The 20442-nt window shown below is 35.8% G+C and overlaps 5 protein-coding genes across 5 annotated transcripts; 2 read left to right on the top strand and 3 right to left on the bottom strand.

Moving 5' to 3' along the window:
- Positions 1-1201: 1201 nt before the first annotated feature.
- On the top strand, positions 1202-3300 carry LOC104769330 (adenine phosphoribosyltransferase 5-like). Its single transcript, XM_010493509.3, has 6 exons — positions 1202-1941; positions 2024-2134; positions 2386-2478; positions 2580-2729; positions 2821-2879; positions 2990-3300. Exons 1-6 carry the CDS (start codon positions 1851-1853, stop codon positions 3059-3061), a joined length of 576 nt encoding a protein of 191 aa, XP_010491811.2. The 5' UTR covers positions 1202-1850; the 3' UTR covers positions 3062-3300.
- A 466-nt stretch (positions 3301-3766) lies between these two features.
- Positions 3767-5219, top strand: LOC104769329 (vesicle-associated membrane protein 713). Its single transcript, XM_010493507.3, has 4 exons — positions 3767-4196; positions 4353-4543; positions 4630-4793; positions 4914-5219. The coding sequence occupies exons 1-4, from the start codon at positions 3977-3979 to the stop codon at positions 5002-5004; spliced, it is 666 nt and encodes a 221-aa protein (XP_010491809.1). The 5' UTR covers positions 3767-3976; the 3' UTR covers positions 5005-5219.
- A 341-nt stretch (positions 5220-5560) lies between these two features.
- On the bottom strand, positions 5561-8384 carry LOC104769328 (putative glycosyltransferase At5g11130). Its single transcript, XM_010493506.3, has 4 exons — positions 7875-8384; positions 7500-7690; positions 6432-6786; positions 5561-6338 (listed from the first exon to the last, which is right to left on the bottom strand). Exons 1-4 carry the CDS (start codon positions 8136-8138, stop codon positions 5673-5675), a joined length of 1476 nt encoding a protein of 491 aa, XP_010491808.2. The 5' UTR covers positions 8139-8384; the 3' UTR covers positions 5561-5672.
- An 890-nt stretch (positions 8385-9274) lies between these two features.
- On the bottom strand, positions 9275-14387 carry LOC104769326 (putative sucrose-phosphate synthase 2). The gene is made up of 13 exons (XM_087505136.1): positions 13880-14387; positions 13691-13780; positions 13273-13517; positions 13128-13191; positions 12347-13039; positions 12127-12231; positions 11883-12014; positions 11611-11787; positions 11350-11403; positions 11208-11270; positions 10202-11107; positions 9981-10108; positions 9275-9869 (listed from the first exon to the last, which is right to left on the bottom strand). The coding sequence occupies exons 1-13, from the start codon at positions 14060-14062 to the stop codon at positions 9590-9592; spliced, it is 3120 nt and encodes a 1039-aa protein (XP_087361262.1). The 5' UTR covers positions 14063-14387; the 3' UTR covers positions 9275-9589.
- A 1851-nt stretch (positions 14388-16238) lies between these two features.
- LOC104769325 (synaptotagmin-4-like) lies at positions 16239-18925 on the bottom strand. The gene is made up of 10 exons (XM_087505135.1): positions 18827-18925; positions 18687-18737; positions 18474-18594; positions 18240-18367; positions 18050-18151; positions 17878-17952; positions 17708-17787; positions 17465-17615; positions 17138-17368; positions 16239-17015 (listed from the first exon to the last, which is right to left on the bottom strand). Exons 4-10 carry the CDS (start codon positions 18321-18323, stop codon positions 16452-16454), a joined length of 1287 nt encoding a protein of 428 aa, XP_087361261.1. The 5' UTR covers positions 18324-18367; positions 18474-18594; positions 18687-18737; positions 18827-18925; the 3' UTR covers positions 16239-16451.
- Positions 18926-20442: the final 1517 nt, after the last annotated feature.

Below are 20442 nucleotides of genomic sequence, written 5' to 3'. Positions count from 1 at the left end.
ATAGGTTACCACAAATGAGACAGGGGGAGGGTTCCGGTGGATTCACAAATATTCTGAAAAGTCATAAACACTCCAAAGCAAGATAAAAAAGACCTGGTGATCGAGAGCTTTTTTTTTTCTCGCTCTCTCTCTTATCATATATAGATTTGATGTTAGCCTTACAGTAAGACTTGAACTGTCAAAATTATAATTGTGATCGTTTGTTGTTTATTTTGGAAGCAAAGTGATTTTTGAGGCCGAGAAGTCTTTTAAGGGACCCAACATGGTTTGAGGAAATTGCATTAAACACATGCTTCACGAGACAATTTACGTTTTGAACTGTGCATTTGGCGGCCTGGTGCAAATGATGCGTCACGTTTGTTACAGAATTTATGAGAAGCATAGAAGACACTAGCAACGAAATATCTTCGGTGAACAAGCACAAAATTCTTAACAATCCACGTTTATGACGTGAAACTTTGGTTTAACATATAGGCTATAGCATTAAATTCAAAATTGAATTTGCTCGTGAATAGAGGGGTGCTGCTACCCAACTGTTCAATAACATGATCTTCACTAATCACTTATATATGAAGATTTCATTGTGCTGTATTCACTCATATTATAGGATATGGCTGAAATATAGACCTATCTTAGCCTGAATTCCAAGCTAAATAAATAATTTTTTTGTTATAGTTGGCATGTACTACTCAAATTTTGGCGCATGTAGACTCCTTTGCTGACTCTATACGTAAATATATTTATTCTTGCTCGGTGATTTTGCTTGCTCCCCCTGTACTTTTTACTTGCGCTTTGAATTGACATAAAAACCAGTAGTACTACTATATAAATGTTATAACCGCAATCTACAAAAAATAACACAGCACTCGTACTACAAACACAAAAGCTATAGCGTAGTGTAGGAAACAAGAAAACAAATATAAAGCAGCTACGGCTACGATGAGAGATTTAAGGAAGAAAAGAGGTAACTAAAACATAAACAAAATCTATCCCAATAGCCTACCAAGATAATACTAAAGTTTAATTAAATTACAGTTCACAAACATGTAACCTTTTTTCACATTAAAGATATATATAGTAATAAAAGAGGGTAAGTAGCTGTGTAAGGAGGAGACAAGACACAAAACATGGAATGTGAACTAGTTTTATAAGGAGAATGGGGTACTTCTTTTTATAGAGAAATGGTTTGGTTTTTTTTTGCAGAGTATCGAATCTCTTTCCTTTATAGGTCTTTCGTTCGAGACTCTCTAGAGAATAAAAGAGAGAGAGAGAGAGAGAGAGAGAGAGAGAGAGAGAGATAAGACTCAAAAATTAAAAAGAAAGAGCTAAAAGCCAAAGATTCTCTCGAAGATCCATAAGATTTTCTTTTCTACTTCGGATCTTCTACACTCTCTTTAATACATGATACATACATATACCATTGGCCTTGTGTTCTTGTGATTCTGATTTATTATTAGTATTATTGCGCGGGGGTTGATAAATCCTGTGTGCCGACGACCCAGTTCGCGCGTGTGATACATACACAACACAACACTCTCTCTCTATATTAAAATATTAAATGCTCTCTCACCCACTTTCTTCTACTACAACTGGTGGTGAACAGAGGAACAGAGCGAGATAGAGACACAAAGAGAGAGAGGATCTGATCTCATTTCATTTTCCTCGTTTCCTTCTTCTGCGAGGGAAATTTAATTGTCTTCTACTTTGAAATCTTCCCCCATTTATTTACTCTTCAATCAAGAGAGAGAGAGAGAGAGAGAGTAATATACTAGTGTTAAAGACGCTCCTTGACACTCTCAAGAATTGAATTTCAAAATTTCAGAGAGAGAGAGAGAGGATAGAGAGAAACGATGTTTGCTGCGGAGAATGGTCTGAAAGGTGATCCAAGACTCGAAGCTATATCAGCAGCCATTAGAGTTGTTCCTGATTTTCCCAAGAAAGGTCTTTTACAACTCTGTTTTTCTCTGTTTTTGCTCTGTTTTTTTTTCCTAATTTATGAAGATTTTTGTTTTGCTCGGGACAGGGATTATGTTTCAGGACATAACAACGTTGTTGTTGGATCATAAGGCCTTTAAACATACGATTGACATTTTCGTTGATCGCTACAGAGACATGCAAATCTCTGTCGTTGCTGGTAAGAGACTCCTCTGTGTCTTTTCAGTTTTCATCATTATCCTCTCCATTTCTTTACTAACTACAGTGTTTCGTCATCAAGTTTGTTAAGTAACGCCAAAAAATCGGTGTCTTTGTAAATGGGTTTACATCATATAAGCAAACAAAATACATTATTTAAAAGAACAAAAGAAGTAACAAGATTTGTCTTTTTCTTCATTAAGAAAGTAATATTTATTACTTTACATGCAAATGTATGTGTGTATTATATAGGAGTTGAAGCAAGAGGTTTCTTGTTGGGTCCTTCCATTGCCTTAGCCATCGGCGCAAAGTTTATCCCTTTGCGTAAACCAGGAAAATTACCAGGTTACTTACATTTTTTAAGTGCATTCTCTTTTTTTTTTGTTCATAGTAATTATAGATAGGCTCTATTCATGAGATACTGAAAAAAATGTGATAACATATAGGGAAAGTGATATCGGAGTCGTATGAGCTTGAGTATGGACATGACCGTTTAGAGATGCACGTTGACACAGTTGAGCCAGGAGAACGTGTCATTATCATCGACGATCTCGTTGCTACAGGCGGCACTCTTTCAGCCGCCATTAGCCTTATGGGTTTCTTTCTTTTACTTGTTTTTCAATTAGTAATGAGATTTTTTTTTTGGTCTTGATTTTTTCATTATATGACACTTAAAACGTTTTACAGAAAGCCAAGGAGCTGAAGTTGTGGAGTGTGCTTGTGTCATTGGCTTGCCTGAAGTCAAGGTGAGTCACACTTCTCTTACTTGTTTAAGAAGTTAGACTCTGTTTTTGTTCTTTATAAAGGATATGACTTAAAATTGTAGTGATAGAGTTCGGTTTTGGGTTGGTTTTAGGGGCAACACAAGCTGAAAGGGAAGCCGCTTTATGTGCTGGTGGAGCCAAGTGAATTAGACGAGTTCTGTTAGGATACAATCCGGTTGAGGTTTTTTTCTCCTGGCAGAGTTCATGTTTCTTTGTTACAGTTTCATCTTCTTTATAAAAACTCTTAGGGTTTCAAATTCAACGTCTTTGTATTCGTTCTCTGTAGATTTGAATTTTGCTGTGTGGTTTTTACTTTTTTTTATGAGTTTAAAAAGTTAGGACAATGTGTACTTTTTTGTTATCTTAATCAAAAAAAATGGCTAATAACTGTAATCATGAAAAAGGGTAAGACATACATTCGTAATACTATATGCGGGAAATCTGAAGGGGAAAAAGTACAAATAGTAGTAGTAGGTTTACTAAAATTGAATGCGGTTTTTACTGAGCCAGTGAGCACTTGGTTGTTGGTATTCTACGACAAACTATTTAATACTGCCACATTGGTCCATCCGGAGTATATATTATTTTGAGTTTCAAATATTCCTTTACCAAAGTTTCTAACCGAAACAAATATATATATATATATATCAAAAGATTTGAAAATTGAAATCCTATTTATCTAATGAAAGCAAAATATGATAGTCATCAATGTTTTTAACTTTAAAAAGTTTGAAATAAAATATAGAAAAGTATATCTTCTTAATAAATACAAAGAAATACTTCCAAATGGGGCTAGTGAGCTGTCAAAAGATAATGGGCTTTCTGAGATAGTAATACAAAGCCCAATTAAGTTAGATATTTTTTTTTTTGCTTTCGCCACTGATATTTCTTTCAAAATTCAACTTTTCACCGTAAAGCGGGCTTCCTCCGATGTATGGTGATGCTTTAATTTGAACAATTCTCAGATTTTTTACAGTCTAAACCTATCGATTTTGGTTGGAGCTGATTTCGTTGTTGTCAAGATCTGAGGTTTTCGGAGCTGGGTGAAAGAAAGAGGTGCCGCCGGGGAGTAGCTAGAGATGGCGATCTTATTTGCGTTGGTGGCTCGAGGAACGGTTGTGTTGTCTGAGTTTAGCGCTACTTCGACTAACGCGAACTCAATCGCTAAGCAGATTCTGGATAAGTTGCCTGGTAACGATAGCGATAGCCACATGTCTTACTCTCAAGATCGGTTCATCTTCCATGTCATGCGTACCGATGGTCTTACCGTTCTCTGTATGGCCGATGAATCCGCCGGAAGTAAATTCCCTAATTTCATCAATTTTGCTCTCTTTATTTTCAATTGAGGTCAATTTTAGGGATTTGGTAGCTAGAACTATGCTCGTTTTAGGTGATGTTAGGATTGTGTTCTTATAGAACTTTTGTGATTTGAGAATCTTTATTGTTTGAGGGCAGGGAATATTCCGTTTGCGTTTCTGGATGATATTCATCAGAGGTTTGTGAGAACATACGGCCGAGCTATTCATTCAGCTCAAGCTTATTCAATGAATGATGAGTTCTCAAGAGTTATAACTCAGCAGATGGAGTTTTATTCCAATGATCCAAATGCAGATAGGATGAGCAGAATCAAAGGTGAAATGAGTCAGGTAATGTTTAACCAAAGAATAAAAAATCATCTCTTTTTGTGTACTTTTACATATGATGTCACTGACTATTACTAGTAATGTTTCAGGTTAGAAACGTGATGATTGAGAATATTGATAAAGTCTTGGATAGAGGGGAGCGTTTGGAGTTGCTTGTTGATAAAACTGAAAATATGCAAGGCAATACTTTTCGTTTCAGAAAGCAAGCTCGCCGTTACAGAACTGTTATGTGGTGGCGAAATGTTAAGCTTACGTAAGTTTCTCCTCCGAACCAAAATACCTGCTCATGTTCCATTACATGGTTTCTTGTGGAATTGATCACTTTATATGTTCTGTTACATTCCTTATGAGTTTGTTGTTTTCTTATCTGCAGGATTGCTCTGATACTTGTACTTGCGTTGGTTGTGTACATCGCGATGGCCTTTGTTTGCCATGGGGCAAGTCTTCCTTCATGTTTCAAGTAAGAAGACACTCTTACTTTCACCTTGTTCCCTTCTTGGGAATATATCAGTCTATGCTTCGATCTTTAAATGTGAGATATGCGTTGTGTAAAATGTGTGTGTTATGTGCGCTTTTTCAAGTATCAGCTTCTGCATATTGTTTTGAATTTGAGAATCGATTGTTATTTGTTAGTGTGAGATTTCACTGTTAATGATCATATCCCCTTGTCTGTTTGCAATATATGCTGCAACGTTAAGACTTGACTTGAGAGGCTCTCTGTTTAAGATTATAAAAAGAAGTCGTTTTTCAGATGGCAACATAGTAGTTTTTGACTAAAAGTATACCCTCCTTTATAGGGCTGTGGGGGTTATAAGGATCAAATGAATAATGAGACAAACACAGATTTGATGTTTTAAGTTCTCTTGCTCTCTTTCCCTCTTTTCAAAGAGGTTTGTTCAAAGAAGTGTAGATTTTTGAAGTATTTTTTTACGTTTACAAGTAGGCCTGCTTTTACTGTTACATGTAGGCCTGATTGCAAATTGTACGATTCATTCCCAAACAAAACTCGGAGGCGGAGGCTTGTTCTAACTGAAAATAAAGAACGAGATTTTGCTACATAGTTCAAGATCCTATACTATACGTCTATACGTATGTCCACTAAATAAAACAATATAACATTATATATCGTTCACTACGAAAGAGGGATTCGGACATTAAGCCTACGTAACCAAATAGAATGCATGATCATATGCAACATGTCGTATGGCTTTGCTGGTCTGTTTACCACAAAGTGTTTCCGAACCTCAAGAACTTTCCTTTGAAACTCCAAGTACTCGTCTTCTGGTATGGCTTCTAGGATCTTCTTTATCTCCGGAATCTTCGATACTGGTATATGAATGGAGAATGTCTTCCAATTCAACACGTCGCTGAACGGAAGAACGTAAGAATCAGCAATGATGACAGGAACGCAACCAGAGTATAGTGACTCCACGATTCTTGGACTCGCCACTTCCCAACCGCTGGGGCATAGACAAAATTTTGCTTTGTCCATCATTTTTGTGTAGTTCATGGTTTTGGGGAGATACTCGTAGACTTGGACGTCATTGTCTTTTTCTTTCCATTGGTCGAAAAGTATTTTCCGGACTTCTCCATGAGAACCGCCTGCGAAAAATGCCAAGAGTTTGCGGTTTTGAGGTGGTTCTCCGGTGTGTACATACCCTAACTGGCTGTGTGCAATGTTGATTTCTGGCAATGAAACGTCTCTCCTGGGGGTGAATCCCTCTGAAGCATTGGCATTGCAGAGAGCTCTTATAAAATGCCTGTATAGTTCTGGATCCGCAGTTGAGACATCAGGTGCCTTGAACAACAAGGAACAAAAAGAGAAAGTTAGGTTAGGGTTTTTATGATTTGACTTTTTGAACAAGAACTGTTTATAAACAAGGAGACTCACCCAATCGTGACAGGAGAGAAAGAAATGGTCAGCCCCTCGACTGCGATTCCAATAAGGGTAACGGTTCGAAACGAGGGTGACGTAGTCTTTGACAATGTTTTGGAGGCGGTCACGTGCATAGCTAGTGTAAGGTCTATAGACAAAGCGTATGATATTGACGATCCCTACAGGGATGTAGAAGACCGTGGCTTCCTCCGGTGAAGCAGCCTTGAATCGGCTGTTTCCGTTCTCGATCTCGTCCATGAATTGGCCTTCAACGGCGTAAATGTTGTTGAGAGGACCCTTGTGAAACAGAGGAGCATCTCCTTCTCTGTAAGTCCATATCTTGAATCTCTTCTCCATCTCTCGGTGGCTCCTGTTTAATTTTTATGAGCAAAGAAAAACATTACATATGCATAAATATCTCTGTGTTTATAATGTGTGACTTTTAAAACTTTATCATAAAAGTGAGAACAAAGTGAGTGATGTGTTTTACAAAAGGTCAAGTTGAGAGATGGAGAGAAAGTATGGAGAACAACACTTAAAGCTAAAACTACGCTTTCCTCGAACTCTCAAAGTCTGATAATAAACGATAAAAATGGAAAAAAGGACCTTGAAATTGCAAACTAGTGGTGCATAGGTTACTAGAAATAGAATTTACATAGAATATTGATGTTGACACATATTTCTACTAATGGTGATTTCATGAAAAAACACAAGAAAAGTACAGATCCTAACGAGTACCTACTAGTTAGCTACAAAAGTCAAATTTTCTTAACTTTTCTTTTAACTTTGATACCCTTAGTTTTTTTTTTTTTTTTTTTTTGGTCAAAATATACCCTTAGTTTTATTAAACAATTTTTCTTAACTTTTCTTTAACTTTGATACCCTTAATTTTACTAAACAAAAGGCTAACAAACACTCAAATTTTAAAAGGAAATTAATTACCTAGTGATAAAACTAAGCAATGTTGCTATAGATCATAGAATATACTAATTTGTATGATTTAAAAAAACAAAAAGATATATAGAGAGAGAGAAAGACTAAGCAAAAATAGGAAAAAAGGTAGGAGAAAGAAAAGGTCTTAACTGATGAAAGGTAAGAGCGTTAAGATAGACAGATCCATTCGATACGAATCCCACATCGGAGTTATTCCTCCGATCACGGTGGAGATTCTCTTCTTCGGCTTTCCTTATGGCGGCCCTCGCCATTGCCAAACCTTCTTCTATTCTCTCCACCGCTTTATCAACTTCTTCTACCACCACAATTTCTGACGTCGACTATTTTCAACATACAACGTACAAAACATTAATTATTAATTCAATCATATTATAAAAATATTACAAAACCTCGTAGCTAATAATTACACAAAACCTAGAAGACACAACACAACACACTTATATATTATATATGAAGAAATAAATATGGATGTAACAAAAGAAATAGAGAAATAAATTAGTGTACATTATTGTTGTTGGAAGTAATATTGTTGGAAGTGATATTGAGACAAGAAGAAGAGGAAGAACGAAAAGGAATTCTCAAGGAAGAGAAATCAGCTGCTTGTTGTTGTGGTGGAGGAGACGCGAGATGACAAGAAAGATCATCATCATCATGGACCACGGATAATGATGAGAAGATTTGGTCATGGTGGTTGATGGAGTAGAAGAAGAGGATGATGACGAGTGCTGGATAGAGCAGAAACGGTGTCGTACAAGTCAGATCCGCCATTCAATTAGTATGATTATGAGGATCTTTATTTTTTTCTTCTTCTTCTTCTTCAAGGTGTAATTTGATAAGGGTTTGGTTTTGATTTTACAGATCAAAAAAAAGAAGAAAGAAGAAATAGTCAAGAAGGGAAATATATATATGATTTTGATGAAAATTTTAGGGTTGTTTGGATTGATTGATTTCTCTCTAGATTTTTGAGGAGATTTATTACTCTTTTACTTGTTTTTTTTTGGTTTTCTTTTCATCATATATACTTTACCTTACTCATCTATTTATATGTGTGTTATTCTTTGGCCGACTAATCCGGTTTTCAGATTTTTTTTGGATTAAGTTTACAAAATATTTTTTTTTTTTTTTTTATGTTTCGGTCAACGTAATATAATTAATTTATACATGACTCTCGTGCGGTTTGTTTTTGATACGGTTTAGGTTGGATTTGGTTTGGTTTCTTAATAATTTTCTTTTTCCTTTTTATTTTCCATTCTAGATTGGCTTAAATTTCTGTTACGATTATCCAAAGATAATATAATCGAGAAAAAGGAAAAGATGGATTTACGTTTAGCTCAATCTTATGTTGTTAATAAATGTTCAAGATAATTTGGGCAGCCCACGTTTTAAACTCGAGATTCTATTAGCTAGAAGATTTTTACGTTTTTATACGGAGGATATACGATTTTTTTTTTTTTTTTGAATAAAGAATATACGATTTTAATCTTCAGAGTTCAGACTGAGACAGCATGAGTCGGAAACGTATAAAATATTAAAGTACTTCATATATAGGAAAATTTTGAAATTTACAAAGTACTTTGTTTAGGAAGAGACAAGCCACAAGCAAGTCTACAGAAGAGAAAAGCGAAAAGGTAAACTACTTTAGCGACTTCCATCATCATCATTCATCGCATACCTTTTAGCTTTTTGTTATTTTAGTTTTGATGAGATTTTAAATAATTTTGATGATTTTAGGAAAGTTGATGTTATTTGTTGTAAAAAAATTTTAAATTCAAAACAATTTGTAGATTTGTATTTCTATATTTTTAACTAAACAAATTCTCTATTAAAATCTAAATCTACAAACTGTTTTGAATAACAGTGGATTTTAAGATAGATTTTTAAATCATTAATTCAATAACAGTGAATTTCAGAAGACTTTTTAAAATTATAGGATTTATGAATCTTACACAAATCAATTAAAATGTAAAGTTAATACACCCCCTAGAGATTATTTACTGCATAAGATTTCGATTATACAAAGGTTATTTCAATCTTTGCCTCCAAAAAAAAAAAAACCAAAGGTAAAAGATTATTTCACCACAAAAAGTCAAGTACGCAAATTTGTACTTGGTGACAATCTTAGTGGTATACTGTACTTTGTTGTTCGTTATGACTATCAATTCGCCATCATCGCATATTGTTCAACAAAAACTTCTTTTATTAAGTAAAAAAAAACAGCCTCAGGACTTGGGGAGACTGATCCCAAGCTTCACTAGAGAGGCCTTAATGGCGTCACAACCACATTTTTCAGCTTCAACGATATTGGGACTGTTCAGTGGAGTCACATCCTCCATTGGGTAGCTTCGGTTCCCGTGTAGCTCACGCAAGTCACTGGCTAGGCCTTTTAGTATCACTGTTTTGTGAATTCCTCCAAGCAAGCCTTCATAATCTGTGTCACCTGAACCTCCCACGAACACCACCATGTTTGATAAGTCAATGCCCCATCGCACTAGCAAATACCTGAAAACAGAGGAAGATATGTGAACTCTAATCCCAATTCAAGGTTTCAAATCCAAGATAGTGACACTTATTGATGTGTCGATATAATGGCTGTTTATGATCAAAACTTACCGAAGGGCCTGCGATCGTGAAGCAAGAACAGGGATTACATTGAGCCGAGCTCCGTTTTGGCAGTAAACTACATTGCAGCGTAATGCTTGAATTCTCATCAATTTCCTCAGCTCTTTCATTGGAGGAATCTGCAGAGATTGAATGATCGAAGTTAAGATAAAAAAAACCGAAAATAAATGTTTCAGGACGAGCAAAAGACTATAGGCTGAGGGTGTATTTACCGAAGCAGGATCTTTCACTTTGAAGGATAAGCAATAGTTGGTAGAAGAAGACTCGTCTTCAACTAAAATCTCTCCTTGCTTCGCCTTTTTCTTCTCTTGAACAGAACTAATCCAGCGGATCAAAGTCTTCCTCAAACTCTCTCCACCCCAGCGGAACTCTATATGGGAATGGTAATCTGCATCGAGTGTATAAGGAAGAGCGTTTTTATCCTCAGAAGCAGAGGTAGTGAAGTAGAGTCCACTTCCACTGTTGCAGATAACAGCATCAAAGTCTTGTGGTTTCAACCCTCCAGAAAGCAATGTTGTGTGAGTCTCAGATATAGTCATTGAGGTTGAGAGTATGAATCCTATTGAGCCGCCTTTTCCTGCAGCATCAATAACTGTTTTCACCACTGCAAGAAGATCTGAGGTTGTGCCGCAGTCCACAGAAATGACAAAGATATGTTTCCTTCTTTTCAAGGTCGGCATCTTGGAATCAACTTTCTCCACTGATTTGCTCTTTTGTGCCAAGGTTGAAACAGCTTTCTCCACCTCAGCTTTTCGTTCAGCAGCGCTGTCTTCAGCATCTAAGTTAGTATCGACACCACTGTTACTTCCACCCTTTTCGCCATCTAAGGAAAGTTTTAGATTCAAGGAGATGTCATGTATATCTCTAAGAGAGTCGCTGGGTGAATCAGGGTCTGAGTTCTCAAACTCAACTCTCTGCCATTTAGGATGTCTTTGCTTGCACGAAGCTATCCGAGCTAAATACGTTTTGCAATGCTCTGGCCACGAAAATAGGTGGATGTTTTTAAGGCCGTTTTGTCTGCATCTTCCCCATAGCTGTTTGTCTGAAACTAGTTTCAGCAGAGCATCAGCTATAGCTTGCTGATTATGAGGGTCAACTAGAAGACCATTGTCAAGAACCTGCAAGGTAGTAGCAAATATCAGCTATAGCTTGCTCTGCGTTGATTGTACAGTGCTGTATAGTGAAAATATTTATTTTGAAATATGGAAAGCGACAAACCCGATGAATATCAACAGGTCCTCCATTTATTGTTGCAACAGTGGGCAGCCCATGAGCTCCCGCCTATTAGATACAGTGCCCGTTAATTAATAAGATACCCTGTAATGAATAGAGCACTAAAGAGATAAAAATGATAAAATACCTCGATTAGAGTCAGTCCAAATGGTTCGATGAACGCTGGATTTATAAATACTCCCTGAAAAAATGGTTTGAGATAAGATAAATAAACAATGCAAGGAACTAAACTGATTCACAGAGACGGCAAAACACAGGTTAATAATATCTTGTGTATGGGAACAATTATTGATCACTGAATTCACTGCAGATAATTTGGGAAAGTCAATTCACAATTTCCTGTAACCATTTGAAAAGGATGAGAAAAGTAAAAATGTTAGACAATTACCTTTGTTTTGGCTGCCAAACGGTAAATTTCAGGCACATCTGATTGTTGGTGATGCTTAGGCATTGCCACTTGACCATATAAGTCGTACTTGTCGATTAGCTTCAGAATTGAGAGCAGCACAGAGGCATTCGTGGTGGACAACTCATCAATATCATTTCTATTTCCCATTATCAATGTCTGCAATCAAAGGTAGTGAAAGAAGGAATGAAAATTGTGAAAAACACTTCTAGAAAATTAGTTGGAGACCATGATTAACTAATTACAAGTCTTACAAGGTTAGCAAGTTCCCGTAATGGACGGCATTCTCCAAAGGCTTTGACTAAAGTAACCAAGTTCTTTTTAGGGTCTGGCCGAGCAAGAGCGAGTATCATAGGCTTGCGCGGGTTAGAAAAGAAGCGCATAATCTGCCCAAGTGAAAAGTTTTTGCAGTAAATGTAGAAGGAACCAGTAAAACATATATAGAAGATGTAAAACCTTGAAGGAAAAAAAAAAAACTATGATTGAAGATATGCTAACCTCAGACCAAATTGGTGGATCAGCAGATTGTGGATTTTCATCATCTCCATCTGCATCCACATCATGTGGTACAATGTGATGAAATTCCATTCCTGGAGGAATTACCTAGAATGAGACGAAGAGGCTACTCATGAGTCATGATAAAATAAATAAAACCCTTTTCACGTTTGACTCGGGAAGAGGAACATAGAGGATCAGAGAGGACAGAGATGGTACTTACAACCATGCGAGGCATAAATCTGCCTAGACAGCTCACACCCCTTTTCATCCTTGCTCTGAGTTTACGCTCCAAAACCGGATCAAAACCATCATACAGGCGCCATTGCTCTTCTATCTCTTGCCTTGTACTAGTTATGATAATCTCAGAAGCATCAAGACATAGCTCCTCTGCCTCAATCCGTCTCATTATCTTGTAGTTAGAATTTATTTCCTCTTTTGGCCTCCCTTGCTTCAGGAGTTGCTCAAGCTTATCACGACCAAGAGAATGGCCAGTAAAAACCATTGGTACATTAAGAGCTCCAGATAGAAGAGCAGCAGAATCACCAGCATCTGCATAGTGTCCATGAATAGAAACAGGCCACACTTGTTGTCCCCCACCAATTTGCTCACCAAGAACTTTGGAAATCTGCATAACATGGCTAAGCGCCCTATCAACAAATTCAGGGATATGAGGCCAGAGGAGCTCTTTTTCTACGTATTTATCTTTCGGACCAAAAGGTATACGGATAATATAAGCACCACTACTCTCTCCATGCTCCTGCTCTGTATCTGTGTCTAAAGGATTTAACATCTCAGACGGTTCAGAGTAGCTGGAATCCACATCTGGTGCGGATACCTGTCTGGTCAACAAATCAACACGATAGACTCCTGGCATTGAGCCCAATGCCCTTGCAAGTTCCACAACATACTTCACCTGAGTACACAAATCGTTTATACAGTGAGAATTTGAGAAATTCTAAAACTCAAAAAAACAAACAAAATGGTTGAAAGTAGAAGATAACCTGGCCACCAGTATCAGAATCACGACCAAGCTCCATGTTTTCACCACGTATCAAACCATGAAGACTGCAAGACAATTTCTACTATTACTTACTTACCACCATGTGAAAACAAACAAAGTTATCCCAAAGTGATGATGAGGTATACCTTATTAAGACGATGTAAAGCTTTTTGTCAGTGTGTTGAGCAAACCAATTCTCAAAAACGTCGACAGAACTAATCCGAGACATTCTACCTTTGGTGTTGCTATCACTAGGAGTAGGGATTTCACCAGGCAAATCAGCCTTCTCTCCTTCAGAGAAATCTTCAGACATATCAGCAGTCACTTCCCTCCTTGCTTTTTCACGCTCGAGCTGACGTTTAGCTGCACGCTTAGCATTCTTCCCTTCAACCTAAATCAAAACAACATTTCACAATCACAACCACAAACGATTTAACTCACTCAGAGCAGATGAACACAGAGCAGCTAGCTAGAAGCGAACGATCAAGTGAACATTACAATACAGTAAAACGCTTCCTATTTCAAAATCCATTGGATCCGATCCTAAAAAACGAAATCACGAACCTGTTTCTTTTGACGAGCCAAATTCCAGATCCTCCAACACAGATTCTCCAACCTCGTGTTACGCTCTTGCGGACTCCTCGTAGCAGCAGCCTAAAGAAGAAATCAAAACCACGATTTCAAATCAAAATCAAAAACATTAACGCAGAGAAATCTGAAGCGAATGGGGTGTATATAAATATATAGATATACCTGAACCCAGGAACGATGAAGATCAGTCTCATCGAAGCCAGTGATAACCTCTTCGACGAAATAACGAGTGGGACTGAAATGACCACGCTCTCTTAACAGAAGCGACGATTTGGAATTGCCGATCCCTGGTTCCGCTGCCAGGATCGCCTCTAGGTAACTATTCACCCAGTCGTTTCCCACCATTTTTTTTTTCCTATTCTTCGCTCTCAACAACGATCCCGAGTACACATTAAAAAAACAGATCTCTCGTGAATCTGGAGAAGGAACGAGATGATGATGATGATGATGATACACACGACAGAAGAAGAAGAAGGAGAAGGAGAAGGAGAAGGAGGGGGAAAGAGGTTGTTTTGGCGAATTTGTGTAAACGTCGCTTTGGTTATTAAAGCAGTACAGTACTACTACTATTATAACTTACATTAATTAGATCATTAATCCTGGATTTCTGATTAAATTATTGATGTTATTGTAATTAATTGTCAAAGACGTGAATTTAATTGACTTCTTTATTAGGAAAAATAAAATAAATAAAGTAAAAAGGAGTGATGTGTCAAAATTTGGTAACGAGTCACGAAAAAAGAGTAGGAACTGGAAGATTCTCATAACGATTTGTTTATTTGAATATTCGGAAAGAGTCTTGTTACACTTGGCTCAATCTAGAGAAACAGCATAAAGCATATAATTAAAAGAATCTTTTCTTTTGTTTCCTTTGACAAGTATTAGAATCTTCTATTTATATTATACGATCGGATATTATTTTTACATTGAACTGTATGGTCTTCTTCACTTTTATTTGTTTTAAACTTTTAATTTTGCTCCACGACCATGCCACGTTATGATCGCTCACGTAACACCCCCTAAAAATCAGATATTTTGAAACTTATAGATTATAGATAGAGTCAAGACCCCAAAAAAAAAACAGGAGAAATATTCAAATTTGTTACCTTAGAGCAAGTTTATTGGTAGTATGTTAGTAGGGGTTGTTAAATTTAATATGAATTAATTGTGTATTTTTTTAAAAATAAAAACCCATGATATCTTAGATAAAAAACTTTTATTTATTGGTAGGTTCTTATTTTGGGAAGAGAGGAAGAGAGAAAGAGAGAAAGAGAGAAAGAGAGAAAGAGAGAAAGAAAGAAGAGAAAGAAAGAAATGTCGGGAAATTTTTTTTTATTCCCTTCTCTATATTTGTCTTGGACCAATAATAGATGGATACGTTGGGGTCTCTTAAACATAATTTCAGTATGTTATATTAGAGAGTCTCTTCTCTAATTTCTTTAGTTTTGATTTATTTTTAACCTACCAAAAATCTAACAACTCCCCCTTACAACCCCTGATAATCATGCCCTTAGCTTAAATTTTCTTGCTATCAAAATTAACACTCGTTCGCACACATATTTACAAAAATACTTTTGGTTTTATTGGGTCTGTTTGTTTGCCTGTCACCAGCGACAGAAACGAGCGACAGCGACGGAAAGTTGTTTGTTTATCTGTCGTTAATTTAGCGACCAGTCGCCAGCGATCAGTGACCGTAATTTTTAGTCGTTAAAATTTTCAGCAACTATCGTCAACAATCAGCGATCAGTCGCTGAAAATAGTCGCTGGATCCAGCGACAGGCAAACGAACAACGTAGCGACCAAGAAAAAAAATTGATAAATTAAATATGATCAAAATTAAAATTAATTAAATAAAAATATAACTACGTATAGTTATTAAAATTAAACTAAATCTAAGTAAATAAAATATAACTACGTATAGTTATTAAAATTAAACTAAATCTAAGTAAATAAAATAAAAATAATAATTTGAATATATTTAAATAAAATTGTAAAAAAATCAGTTATAAACAAATTAAATTTAACAATATTAAAATGAATAAATTAAAAATAAAATTCAAATTAATTATTTAAAAATATGTAAATATGTTTTTAATTTATTTGCATGGCTATATATAATTTTTTTTTAAATAAAAATATAAATTATCAAAAATTAAGTTTTATTAATTTTTTTAAAAAAATATATGGTATTAAGTCACAGCGACAGGCAAACGAACAATTTAGCGACAGTCGCTACAATCGCTAGCGACAGACAAACGAACAATATATACTGTCGCTGAAATCTGTCGCTGGTCGCTGGATCCAGAGACAAGAAAACGAACATGGCCATTCACTTTTTTTGCTTTTCAGATTTTGTTATAATGTAAAATTCACTTTTTTTGCTTTTCAGATTTTGTTATAATGTAAAAACAGATATATTTTGGTCACAGAATTATATAATTTTGCTCTGTTTGATAAGTAATTTTTCATTGTCCCATTTTAAAGAAATTTTAGTATCCCCAAAACCAAACCAATACGTCTATTTAGTCCAAATTTATTTATATCATTTTTTTAGACTATATATGAATAGAAAAAAAATGTGTCTATAAATAGAATTCTTCTATGGCAAGGAAGGAATAACAACAAACATCGATGACGATCAGCATATACAAAACAAAAGAGAAAGGAAGAAAAAAACTTAAGTAAAGGAATGTGTCACTTAAATTGAGAGAGTAGAACGAGGAATGATCAGGACTCAAGAGGCGTCTCTGAGCTTAAGCCTTGGAGTCCATTTGAGATGGACACACAGCTTTCCTGATTTAGCTCCGTCTAACTCAAACCACTCTTGATACTCTCCTTCCAACATCACTCGTGTTAATGTCATTATCACTCTCCCTATCTTATCTTTCCCGAATTTGTCATGGTCCCATACTTCAAGCATCAACAGATCATGCAATGCATCTTCCACTACAAAATCAAACGTCTGGTTCCATACCGGATTCAAACTGTCCGGTACAACCCTTGTCTTGGATTTCGCTTCAGATTTCTTCAATGTTATAACCACAAACGGATCTGCTTTCCCCATTAAATCTACAGCTGGTAAGTCTTCAGCAGCTACCACTGTCACAGACAACACTCCTCTCACTATCACATCGTTTTTCTTCGAGCTCGCCGCTTTTCTGATCACATCCGTAGCATCCGAATCCTCGCTTTCCGGTTTAAGTACCTTCTCTAATATGGTCAATGAGTAGTCATGGGTAAAGGGATTCTTCAATCCGCCTTCTTTTCCTAAGGGAGAATATAGAAGCTCCAACTGCACCTATATCACCACAAATATGTACATATCTTTAATATAGTATTAACAGAGATGTATATGCAAACCTAGCTAGTACTATGTTTCTACATTAACTTTTTGTAACGGATAGGAGGGTATATACTAACCTGACCCCGGTTTTTTTTATCCCTTTGGATCACTAAATCCTTGACTAATTTCAACCAAATATCTTTAACCTTCCCGGGCACGAGCTCACTTAACGGTACTTGAGCAGCCCCTATGAGCTGAGAAGATCCAACTCCTTCGTCGTCAAAGACTCTAACTGTCAAATGTTGAGTTGATACATCTTCCACAACGAACTCAAAATGTTCATTCCAAATCGGATTCAACGAGTTACTCTAATTGACGTTAAAAGATAGTTATATATACGCACAATCCAAATTAGCAAAAGATAGAAGACTATTGGAATTTGGTAAGAGGAATAAATTTCTTACAATAGTTTTGGTCTTTTGGGTTTTGTCACGCAACGGGCGAATGAATAAAACAGCGTAAGGATCGGATTTTCCAATCATGTCTTTGTTTGCTAAGTCCTTTGCTTGCACAATCTTCACATCCAATTTTCCAACAGGTCTCAGCTCCAGATCACTTGTCAAAACACATTTCAGATTTATCTATATATAAAATGGTCTTCACAATAACTATAAATCGAAATGGTGTAGTACAAAAGAAGCAGAAACCTGTAATCTCCTGGCAATATAGGTATAATTTTTCTAACAGGCCATGTTATACTGTCTTCAATCGCGTCCAGAATAGTTTCCTTTCAGAGACGTTAATGTATTGTTAACTAATGCAATGTTACATTTATACTGTAAGAATATAAGAACATAGTTTTGTTTTTTTGGCATACTTCTATTGCATCTGATATCCCTGGAATTGATGTTAATTCACCACCAATAACTTTAAGTGTAAAATCTAGCCCTTTCTGCTCACCAAAAAAAAAAAAAAAATAAGATTACTAAAACATGAGACTTGCAAAGATTATGACAAGTAATGAAGATCATCATCACTATATATATTACCTTCTCACGCAGTGAATAAGAAAGTGCACCAAAGCAAGGGAACTCATCAACAAGAGGTTTGAATATCAACCTGAAAACACCTGTGAATCCTATATTTTTCACCTATGTAAACAAACACAACACGGAAAGCTCAAGAACAGAGAAATGTATACTAAAATTCATAATAATAATGACATTACTAGTGAAGTACCTCAATTGGTAAAGCTACGCCGAGTAAGGTTTTGATATCCAACACGATTTTTGGATTACCGTCCCATTGCATTTCAAGTTCCATTGTAATCCCATTAGGTCCACTTTCACTTTCTAAGATAGAGACTCCTGAAAATGAATTGAGCATTGGTAGCTACGGTCTTATCTCTGCTTTGGAGCTATTTGTTCCTCGTAAACCAATGTTACTACTAGAATGAATCAACAAAAACCAAACCTGTGAACTGAGGAGCCACAGTCCCAAGAGTGAATTTAGAGAACTTAAGAGATGCTAAAATAGCTGGTGTATACTGTTCAAGAACTGGTTCCACACTGCTTTTAATCAGCTCAGAAGCTGCCTACAATATTATATAACCAACAAAACCAAACTAAGTTAGTGAATATATCAGCACATTAGAAAAGATAAAAACTAATGCACTTTAAAAGTTACCTCATTAACATAAGGCCAGATCTTTTCAAGTTCAAGATTAAGCCAATTTAACTGTAATTTTAATCAAGAAAAAGTATCAATATATCAACAAGAGAAAAAAAGACAATGGGAAGTAAAAAAAGATTTAGAAATAACTCAACTTTTGTCTCTGAGAAAACACAACCCAAGAAGGATAAAATTCTCCAGGGAGAAGTTTTCTCGAATCTTGAACTGTCATTCTTGCAAATGCAGCAATGGTCTTGGCCTACAAAACATTGTTCCTCAAAACCATTAAATCACAGATGAAAACATTAAACACATGATGCATGGTAAAAATGATCATTTTTACCAAATCAGCTCGACGAGTGGATCTAAGTTTAGAATAGCGTGCAAATGCGACGACCAAACCGAAAGAAACTGCGATTCCTATGAACAAACCAAAGAGGAAACCCATTCTTGTTCCCACTTCTCTCCAAGGATTGAACACGGGAAGACGAGAGACACGATGAGTTTAGATGATGATGAGATCCATTCATCGGAACAGAGAGTGCTCTGCTTCTAGAGATTAATTAGTAAATCAACCAGACCATAAAGCTTAAAGAGGAGATTGCTTCGTGCTTAATTATTCTCGTATTATCTATTTTTATTGATTTTTTGGGCTTTTCAAGATTCCTCTGTCAGTCACTTTCTTTTGCTTTTTGTTTTTTGATTCTGTTTGATCTCATTGTCTCAATCTTGTTCTTCATTCTTCTTCTGCATGCTTCTGGAACTTTTTTTTTTTCATTTATGTAAATTTATTTAGACCAACCTTAGTTTTATTTCGCTCCAAATGTCGTTTTCTATTTTTCTGGTTTGTCATAATAACCGTAACAATAAAATCAAACCAAACCAAATCAAAATAATTCGGTTTGAGTTTCAGAAAACTGTGGTAGCTTAAATAATGGGCCGGCCCAGTTCACAAACGATGAATTAGTGTGTAATTTTTTTTTGCAGCTGTAAGTAAAATTGTGTGATTTATTTATGAACTGTAAATCTAAATTACTAAACATGTGTACTTGGAAACGTAAAGATCGAGAGTCGTTGTCAAGGCCTTGGAGGATCACTTTGACAATTTCATGGACGTACGCAATAATATGTTGTTGTCATAATAACTCTTTTTAATTTTCTGACTTTTTCGTTTTTTACATCACTTTTTTCGCATTCAATTAACACACTAAGTTCAACTTCTATTTTCCCGGCGCAGAATCTCACACTAACTTCCAATTGACAATGAACGTTGTTATTTCTATTTTGATTTCTTCAAATTGTACATAAAAAAGATGAAACATTTGTGTTGTGGCCCCATGTATGTATAGAGTAGATGTCCATTTATATTTTTTTTAATATCACAAGTTACTCTTTTTGTATTGCATATATAAAAATCTAAGATATAAATGTTATAAAACTAGATTTTTTGTGTGTGTGGTTAGATTATCTTATGACTGGCTCTGATAACTTAAAACGAAACGACAGGAGATGTTAGAGTGCATTGACTTTCAAATATTCATCAGTCAATGCTATAGCCTATATATACGTTGGTTGTACTAATTAAAATATGTGTTGAAATTTTGTTTGGTTAGCATTAGGTAACGTATCGTTAGTTATGATATTGATAGTAAGTAACCCGTTCAACAAGTAGCTTTTGCAACGTGTTGCCATTTATATGTTTGCAGAAAAAGGTTATTTCGTCGTCAAAACTTAAAAAAGGCAATAATGTTGTAACCAAATTTTAGGCGTT

This window comes from Camelina sativa, chromosome 20 (genome assembly GCF_030686135.1).
Source record: "Camelina sativa cultivar CO46 ecotype springtype chromosome 20, ASM3068613v1".
Classification (NCBI taxonomy): domain Eukaryota; kingdom Viridiplantae; phylum Streptophyta; class Magnoliopsida; order Brassicales; family Brassicaceae; genus Camelina; species Camelina sativa.
This window is presented reverse-complemented; position numbering and strand designations above follow the sequence as displayed.

Coding starts and splice junctions, on each gene's coding strand:
- LOC104769330 (XM_010493509.3), top strand. CDS start 1,851: ATGTTTGCTGCGGAGAATGGTCTGAAAGGTGATCCAAGACTCGAAGCT. Junction 1,942..2,023: donor TCCTGATTTTCCCAAGAAAG/GTCTTTTACAAC, acceptor TGCTCGGGACAG/GGATTATGTTTCAGGACATA. Junction 2,730..2,820: donor AGCCGCCATTAGCCTTATGG/GTTTCTTTCTTT, acceptor AACGTTTTACAG/AAAGCCAAGGAGCTGAAGTT.
- LOC104769329 (XM_010493507.3), top strand. CDS start 3,977: ATGGCGATCTTATTTGCGTTGGTGGCTCGAGGAACGGTTGTGTTGTCT. Junction 4,197..4,352: donor GGCCGATGAATCCGCCGGAA/GTAAATTCCCTA, acceptor GTTTGAGGGCAG/GGAATATTCCGTTTGCGTTT. Junction 4,794..4,913: donor TGGCGAAATGTTAAGCTTAC/GTAAGTTTCTCC, acceptor TCTTATCTGCAG/GATTGCTCTGATACTTGTAC.
- LOC104769328 (XM_010493506.3), bottom strand. CDS start 8,138: ATGGCGGATCTGACTTGTACGACACCGTTTCTGCTCTATCCAGCACTC. Junction 7,691..7,874: donor TTACTTCCAACAACAATAAT/GTACACTAATTT, acceptor TGTTGAAAATAG/TCGACGTCAGAAATTGTGGT. Junction 6,787..7,499: donor AACGCTCTTACCTTTCATCA/GTTAAGACCTTT, acceptor AAAATTAAACAG/GAGCCACCGAGAGATGGAGA.
- LOC104769326 (XM_087505136.1), bottom strand. CDS start 14,062: ATGGTGGGAAACGACTGGGTGAATAGTTACCTAGAGGCGATCCTGGCA. Junction 11,108..11,207: donor GACCTGTTGATATTCATCGG/GTTTGTCGCTTT, acceptor ACTACCTTGCAG/GTTCTTGACAATGGTCTTCT. Junction 9,870..9,980: donor TCACGATCGCAGGCCCTTCG/GTAAGTTTTGAT, acceptor CTCTGTTTTCAG/GTATTTGCTAGTGCGATGGG.
- LOC104769325 (XM_087505135.1), bottom strand. CDS start 18,323: ATGGAACTTGAAATGCAATGGGACGGTAATCCAAAAATCGTGTTGGAT. Junction 17,953..18,049: donor CTTATTCACTGCGTGAGAAG/GTAATATATATA, acceptor TTTGGTGAGCAG/AAAGGGCTAGATTTTACACT. Junction 17,616..17,707: donor ATATTGCCAGGAGATTACAG/GTTTCTGCTTCT, acceptor TGTTTTGACAAG/TGATCTGGAGCTGAGACCTG.